We start from the raw sequence: 8,764 nt of genomic DNA on the forward strand, positions 1-8,764 counted from the left end.
TGCAATCATTTTAGATTTTGCCACGAAACCTATAGCTGGAAAGTGATTTTTCCAGAAATTAAATCATACTTGGTATGTGATGACATGGGACAGTTGGCAGGAGGGCAAAATAAAACTTTTTATTTGATAACCAGAATTTATGATTATATGAATTTTTGCTCGAGTTGTGTGCTCACACTTAACCATCTCTGTGGCTCAGGGGGTCATTGTTCCCTGGGCTGATGCATATCACAGAGGTTGGGAGGTGGAAGGCATGTGCTAGTGGTGACACTTCTCCTGGCCATTTCTTCTGTAATGAGTAGCATTCCAGCCTTCACTGGATTATGAAAGTACATAAGTATAGTTTGAATCTTTTCTCCTAGCCTGGTGTTCCTAACCCCATTCTACTGGGCTTTATGAAACTCAGGCCTCTCTATGATCTTAGATGTTTGTCTACTTCATGGGTACAAAGTCCATACTCTGCCTTAGAATTCCTGCTTGAATTGGGCCAAAATATTGCCATAACATTAGTTACAGTTAGTGGAATACTTTGCAAGCATTTCATAAAAATTTCTAAGGCATTTTTCCCAGAAGGGAGGAATTATATTCCCATTTTGAGCTTTCTTTCCCTAGAGGGATGTGTTTGCAGTGATCATTAAGACACGTTTGCCTGCTTCCCATTTCAACATTAAATATTGGTCTGTCAATGAGACGTTATAATTGGGGAACAATGATATACTAGAATAAATTTCATAAAAAAGGTAAAAGGTAAAAGGCCCTCCCGTTGTTCATCGATTTGCTCGAGCGGGCCCAGTAACATCTCCATTGGAGACTTTGTTGTTACTGTGTCTGACATATCGAATACGTCACGGGGAGCTTGCCAGGCTCTGCCGTGCGGGCGAGATACTCTCGGTAGCTTGCCGGGCTCTCCGAGAGGGGCAGAGGAATCGAACTCGGGTCGGCCATGTTGGCTGCGTGCAAGGCAAACGCCCTACCGCTGTGCTATCGCTCCAGCCCATAGAAAGTCTTAAAACAGAAGAGAACATGATTTAATTCTGAATATGAAACACTTTATTTAGTTTTGTGAAGGCGCTTTGCCCTGCTTGTTAAGATGCCATTTGTTTCTGAATTGCTTTCTTCTGCGGAGACTCATATTCTCATCTCTCTTTCTCTCTTGACAACTGTTCATTGACAAGGGTTAACAACTGAAAGAAGCTTCTGTGCTTGTGGCTCCATAGCTGTGAATTTTTCCTAGGCCTCAACTTGTGAAACTTAACTATAACGTTGTATTCTGATTTGTTATATATAAACACACATATAAATATATATAAAATAAGGTATTTTATTTACTTAAGGTATATTATATATTTTATTTAAATATATAGCTCTTCTGGAAATCTCCTTCATTGGGTCTCTTGAAATATTTTTTTATGTTCATTTTTTTCAGCAGTTGAACCAGCTATTTGATTTCTGGAGACTCAAAATTCTCTTGGTTTTAGGATCAAATTTGTACTGCCTTGTTCCATGAAAGAAATAGAAGAAACCTAGGAATGAAACCAGAAAGATTGATTATATTATACAAATAATTTCTAGATTTAACTTGGATTCCTGAAAACCCATGTTACTTTTGAGAGCAAATATTCTGGCATTTACTATTTCAAACAACATGACTGATGCTATTGTAACAATAAAAACAAAGGAAATACTATCTGTTTACTTACCTTTTCTGTTGAAAACTGCATCAACTTTGCCACCAATCCCAGGAAAGTCATCTTGTATCATTTTGGGATAGCCTCTATCCATAGATTGCTTATATTCATCATACCTGGTGAAAACAGAAGTGCCGGAACCAGCTGTTAAACATTTGAGAATCTATAGAGTCTCAAGATCTCAAAATGGGACTCACCAGCTTGAATGCACTGAGAACTGTTAATTCTATAGATCATATATAGAATAAACCAGGGTGAAGGGGGTGGAGTATTGCCTGGTCTAGAAGATTTAGAAGGTCCTTCCAAACCAACCCCCAATTCTAGTTCTCCAGACAGGGACCATCAAGGTGAGTGTGAAGAGAGGGCACTTCCAGTGGGCTCGTATGGCTCTGCCCCTTTTGGGTTCCCAGTATGATTGATTAGTCAATAGATTTGGATACTGAACTAGATGCAACCAGTCACAAAAAGTGCAGCTGAGCCTCATTTTTAAATACCTCAATCTGGAATGTTTTCTCTATGGGAAATGAAGCAGTTCCCCCAATGTTTTCTGCCCTCAGCCCTTACCTCCAGTACTTGTCAGCAACAAAAAAGTACGTTTTCCCAGTTTCTTCATCAGAAACAGCAGCATCAATATTCTTCACGGTTATTGGGAAGCCAAAGGCTCTGTAGATGTCCTTGGGGTATCCATATAGCATTTCTTGTCCCTGGGCAGCCCAGTACTTGTTACCTGTCAATCAAGAACCATGGATGAAAACGCTTGCCCGGGGCACCTGTAGACAGGAAGCAGCTTCTTGCTCACTTCTGATTCTCCTAGTCTAGAGAGGCAGCAGAATCACCTGGGTGGGTGTGGGGGCAGTCATTTGTTTTATTGCATTGGTTTTGGGCCACACCCATGGTGCTCTGGGCTTATTCCCTGCTTGGTGCTTGGGGAATTGATACTGGTGCCACTCAGAGGACCAAGTGGTACAGGGAATTGGACCTAGGTCCTCTCACACGCAAAACAAATGCTCGACCACAGAGCCACAGTCCTGCTCCTTAGGGAGATTGTTTTTAAATGACGATGTGGTTTCTCTCTTTAGTCCTGTCTTGGGGGTTCAGCACTTCTTTCTATAGGCAGGTGTGCAGTGCCCTGGTCACTCTCCCCATTGCCCACGTACTGTGAGCTCATGCCCATGCTGATCTGGCTCCGAGGATTGTGGCAACTCACCATTTGTAATGCCTTGTACCCCTGGTCCGAACTAAAATCTTTGCATCTGATTCAAATACAGATCAAATATTTAATTCTGTGCCCAGATCTTTTGTTTGTTTGTTTTCTTCTTTTCCCATCTGAACATCATTTCTTTACTTGAGTGTAATACAGTGCCAAGTGTCTGAATGTTCTGTCCCACACTCACAGTGGTAGAAATGATAGTGTTGACGGTATCTTCCAAGCCAAGACATCGTGGTCTTGGTTTGTGTTTTATTCTGATAGAAACAAGTTTGTTTTATTCAGTTTATGGTTATTCAGGATTTCTCATAGTTCCTTGTCTGTAAGAGTTGCTGGAAATCTTGTTATAATTCAAGGAGGTCTGGAGCAGGACCTTATAACCAGGACAGGCCATGAGGACATTATGCTAAGTGAGATTCTATAAATTCCTGGTTCTTTTTTTCCTCTCTTTTCCTCAGTTTCTGGGCCACAGCCAGTGGTGCTGGCTCTGTGCTCTGGGTTCACTCCTGATAGGACTTGGGGGAACAAAACTGGGTCAGCCGCATGCAAGGCAAGTATCTTGCTGCTGTGCCATTGCTCCATCCGAAGACTCTGCATGTCTAATTACCTCCCCATAGCCATGGGGAGGTAATTAGGGGGTGACATCAGAGCTGCAGCCCCCATCCCTGACTGCCCCTCTCAGCAGTGTCATTTGATTTAAAATGACACTCAGGAGGAAATGACTCAAATATTTCCTTTTCATACCTTCTGTGGTATTGGCCCAAGTCTCTCAGTTTTATTCCAGAGTGCTTCTGGGATGGAGGGATGTTTTCCCAGATATAAACAGTTTATACAGAAAGTACTTTCCTAAGTCCAAATTAATAAACAGGGCAGAAATCTTTTTTTTTTAAATATCCAGTCCTTTTCTGCAGAAATCCACTATGCAATTATTAATTGTGATGAATTTAAAAGTGATGGACTCCCACTGATTTGGGACCTGAGACAATTATATTTTTAAAAACTTATGGAGAGAAACTAACTAGTACTCTCATCTCTCAGCCCCAAACATCATCATTTAAAAAAAACACTTAAAAATAACTAGAAGCCTTACCTTTGAAAAATCGGATTTCATCCCTGTGTGCAACTTCATAAGCAGCTTGAAGTCCACTGGGAAGACTGGGCCAGAAAGTTGAAATGAAATTGAGCTCTACTTCTGGATAGTAATCACTTTTGCGCATGTAGAACCTGAATTGAAAAAGAAAAGGGAAAAGTATGTTTTGGGGAGCAGTTCTCTGCTGGCACTGGCAATTGCTGGTAAATATTTAACATCCGGCTCACCACCATGGGGTGGGAGAGAATCTTGGTTTGTAGGGTTTGCCTATGCCTGTGGTTGGAAGTACTCCCACGAGGGCAGATGTAGCTCACCATCTCTTGCACGCTAGTTCCACAGTGCAAATGCACCAGAAACAAACAATCTCAAGAACATAGAATAAAGTGTAGCAAACGAATTACAACGGGTGGAGTTTGATTTTTTTTTCAAAAAAATTACCTTTGTTTTTAATGTAATTGTAATTTTATATAATTAAACTTTTAATAATGGCTGCGTCTTGGCAAAACTCTTCAAAATTAGTATTTGGTTCTGGTGAGCTTTTTGGAGCTGGCTGCAGCTCCAGCTGGATTATGCATTCATACCATTTCAAAGGGGGCGGGAGCGATAGCACAGCGGGTAGGGCGTTTTCCTTGCACGCAGCCAGCCCAGCCGAGCTGGGTTCGATTCCTCCACCCCTCTCAGAGAGCCCGGCAAGCTACCAAGAGTATCTCGCCCACATGGCAAAGCCTGGCAAGCTACCCGTGACGTATTCAATATGCCAAACACAGTAACAACAAGTCTCAAAATGGAGACGTTACTGGGCCCGCTTCAGCAAATTGATTAACAATGGGAGAACAGTGACAGTGACCATTTCAGAGTACCCGGCCAATACTCCTGTTACTGCTGTAATTCTGGACCTCACAAAACCCTACAGGTTTGTACAGGATCCTCATCTCACGGATGTAAGATGAGGGGCTGTAAGCATATGTGGGGCTGATACTTGAGCAGCTCAAGAATATCCTGCCAGGGGCTGAGAGGAGCAAGTGTTCTGACTATTACAAATGCAAAACACAAAGACGCAATGCAAAAAAAAAAAAAAAACAAAAACAAAAAACCCTTACCGGTCTTTGAAGAACATGATTTCTCCCCGAATCGTAGTGATGGCATCAAAGGTGAGCTTACTGTCACACGGTTTTGGGGTTTGTGGGCCTGTTGGCTGGTTGGGATTTTTAGAAGGTCCTAATAAAGAAGAGATCTGAAATTAGTTCTGCTTGGTATTGGAAAGTGACATAAATGATGAAAACAGCTTCTGACAGAAGACAGTTAATGAGTGAAGGATGCAGGCCATATTTCCCTTTCTACTGACCATATAGGGCCTGGATGCCATTGATGTCATCTTGGGAGAGCTGCACATTGCCGCTGAAGATGTAAGTGGGATACATCAAAGCCCCGATATCAGTAGAATGAGAAAGTCCAAGGGAATGACCCAGCTCATGAGCAGCAACACGATACAAGTTGTAATCTGAAAGAGCCAATAGGTTCATCTGAAGGTTAGAAGCACCCAGGGTTGAGATGCCCCCTTTAGAGGTAACCTGTAACTCTACACAAACCAATGCTCACAGGTTCTCAACTAGGGTTGGCCGCATGCAAGCAGGTGCCTTAACCCTGTCCTGTCTCTGCAGTCTGGGGAGGCAGGGGTGTGTTTATTAACAGTGACGAGCTAGACTATTGCCTGAATTCTCTGTGCACACGGCTACAGTTGGAAGAAAAACTCAGCGGACTGAACCTAGCACATAGCTCGATGGCGCGCATCAGTATCACTCCATGGAGAGACAGCAAGGTCCATTGATGTAATCTTTCAATTTATTATAAAATTGATCTGGGGCTGGAGAAATAGCACAGTGGGTAGGGCATTTGTCTTGCATGTGGCCAACCGGGGTTCAGTTCCCAGCAACCCATATGGCCCCCTGAGCACCACCAGGAGTAATTCCTGAGTGCATAAGCCAGGAGGAATAACCCCTGTGCATCGCCGGGTGTAACCCAAGAAGAAAAAAAAAAGAAGATCTGTGCACAATGCTGGGATTTTTGAGAACACCCCTTCCTTAATTTCCACAGTCTTGCTATCAGTGTTATTACCATGTGGTCCATCCCTTTATTAACAGGGTCTGTGTGTAGATGCCCACAAGTAACATATTAAGATTTTCAACACTTCCTTAATGCAAGGGGCCTATTTACAGCCAATAATGTTACTGCTAACAGATTGCTCGCCTGCTTTCCTATTCCCTGTCCCCCTTTTTTTTTTAAATTCCAATTGTGTTTCTGCAGTGACTTAGGGCCACACTTATCCAGCTATGCTGCTCACATGTTTTTATCTGGTGAGCTCACTGGGGTCACAGTTCAGGATCTGGCATTCCCAAGTACTCACAGAGGTTTCATTCCTTTCCTGGTAGGGTTTGCATGCATGTTTGCCATAGTGAGTGCCCTGAGTTGAGGCACATAAGTTATGGATGTAGAGCTCACTGTGGGTCGCTGTGATTCTTACACATGAGCTTACCAGAGGCCACACTTTTGTGCCCAGACCTCTTTTCAGTTGCAGAGCTTTCTGGAGGTAGTACCCCCTTTTGTGGGACTTGCACAGACCTAGTTGCAGTGCAACTGAAGACTACTTGTGATGTTCAGGATATGGCAGGATACTGCCAGGAGCATACTCAGTGCATGTGGGACACTGGAGATTTGAACTCGTGACCACACACCTAAAGGCAGGCTCTCTAAACCCCTGGATTTTTCTCTGGACCTTCTTAGATTTTTCTAAATGCAGCATTAAATTGAATATTTTTTCTATACATGCATTCTTTCAGTTAGGCCAGTCAGTAATACAATCATAAAGAGGTGGGGGATGAAGTCGGGTAAATTTAGTTAGCTTACTTTTAAAATTGTTGGTCCACGTTTCCTCTTCATCAAAATGAACATCCCCTCCCAGTCCTGGTCCTGGTCCGAAAGCATGGGCAAGATCTCCATCAGGCCCATAAAAGGGAGAGTTGTCTCTGTGATCTGCAAGAAACAGAATTCAACAAATCTCTCTTGCACTTAGGTGAACTTGCCAGGGGAAGAAGCCAGCAAACTTCCAGCACACGTGAGGCCATGAAACCAACACTCCTCAACAAAGTATTCCAGGTGCCAGGCAGGGAGGTTTGGAGGCAGGGTGAATGTCAGGAGCAAATGCAGTGACTCACCTCCCCAGACAAAGGAAAGGATTATGTCCGCTGGGTCCTGAAAGACCTTGGTGAAGGTCAGGGGAGAGACTTTACTCCAGAGTTCAAAGGCTTTCTCAATGGCATGGTCAACATCTGCGCGGGGCATGTCAGGTGTGTAATTTTCAATCCTTAAATGACACACAGAAGAGACACATTGAACGTCTTTCCTTAAGGCTCTGGTGGAGAACAGATTGTCCTGCAGGTGCACTGCCTGCTTACCTGTATGTCAGGTGTGTGTGCTTCCAGCCCGAGGTCCCGGGAGTGAGCTGATAGGAGGCTACATCGGGCACCCCACATCTCGGCTGCTTCATTATCCTGAGGGTCTCGGCGTCCCATTTCCCAGTCACTTTCAGCCCAAAAAATTTCTGCATTTCTTTCAGTTTTTCAGTCACTGGACCTCTGTTTCTCTGCCTTTCAATTTGTTCCCCATCATTCTTAAGGATGTAATAGTTTTCCAGATATTTCTGAGAAGAAGATAAAATTATTGAAGCCCTGCCTGGGGTAAACTTTCTCTTCTAAAACTTGGCGATCTAAAGTTTTAGCTGAAACTGATTTTTTTTTCTCTTTGGGTCATGCCCAGTGATGCTCAGGTGTTACTTCTGCCTCTGCACTCAGGAATAACTCCTGGTGGTGCTTAGGGGACCATATGGGATGCTTCATGCAAGGCAAACGCCCTCCCCGCTGTCCTATAGCTCTGGCCCTGCTTTTTAAGTTTGTGTTTGGATGCTGTGGTCCTCATTGCCTTAATTAATTCAAACATTTTGATGAATTCAGAAACAATGTCAGAGGGGAAATTTCCCTCCTGTTAGTTACTGTGAGGTCAGATCTACACTTGACAGAGTCACATTTTCTTACTATTTCTTGAATTCTCGCTCACCCTCAACTGGAAAAGAAGTCTCTGCCTGGCCGGATATGTTCTGTCTCTTCTGACCCAGATTTCTTTTGGCATTAAATCCACTCCCAAATAAACTCTTATTCACACAACCACTGCCCACAAAGGCCCATGCATGCTGTCAGGGGAGGGAGGCATGTACCTGGACAATCTCCATGTCTTCCTCTTCCGTGTCTGCCAGTGTCACAGGGAAGGCCCAGGCACCCGTGGTGTAGAGCAGCAACAGTAGGACCAGGCTGTGCATGCTGAACTCTCACTTCCTGGGTAGCTGAACAAACCTCGAGACTGCACTGAGCCCGATACTCTGATAACTCAGCTGGCGAAGCCCTTTATATAGCGATTGGAACTTCCAGGGAGCTGGAGGCTTCTGACTCACATTTCATAACATCCTCTTGATTAGCAATGAGTGGCCTGAGCAATAGGAGGAAGGTGGCTCTGAGCAGCTCTCTGAACTTGCTTGGGGTTAGAATCTCATGATTAATGTCTAGCGTCCTTCAAGTGTGTGAGGGAGGCACACTATATGGGCCGCGGAGGGGTTTCTTCCTCCTCACTCTCTGTGGGGAAAACCAGTCACCAGGCACAGCTCAGAGTTCTCCTTGATTGTTCTGAAGAGTTGGTTCTACTGGTCCTAAAGCTCTCCAGGTCCTGCACAAC

General features: G+C 43.9%; 1 protein-coding gene across 1 annotated transcript; it reads right to left on the reverse strand.

Annotated features, from left to right (window-relative positions):
- Window positions 1-1,422: 1,422 nt before the first annotated feature.
- On the reverse strand, window positions 1,423-8,354 carry MMP1 (matrix metallopeptidase 1). The gene is made up of 10 exons (XM_056115039.1): window positions 8,253-8,354; window positions 7,438-7,682; window positions 7,198-7,346; window positions 6,890-7,015; window positions 5,331-5,486; window positions 5,086-5,203; window positions 3,986-4,119; window positions 2,253-2,415; window positions 1,701-1,804; window positions 1,423-1,523 (listed from the first exon to the last, which is right to left on the reverse strand). Exons 1-10 carry the CDS (start codon window positions 8,352-8,354, stop codon window positions 1,423-1,425), a joined length of 1,398 nt encoding a protein of 465 aa, XP_055971014.1.
- Window positions 8,355-8,764: the final 410 nt, after the last annotated feature.

This window comes from Sorex fumeus, unplaced genomic scaffold (assembly GCF_029834395.1).
Source record: "Sorex fumeus unplaced genomic scaffold, SorFum_2.1 ptg000028l, whole genome shotgun sequence".
Taxonomy (NCBI): Eukaryota; Metazoa; Chordata; class Mammalia; order Eulipotyphla; family Soricidae; genus Sorex; species Sorex fumeus.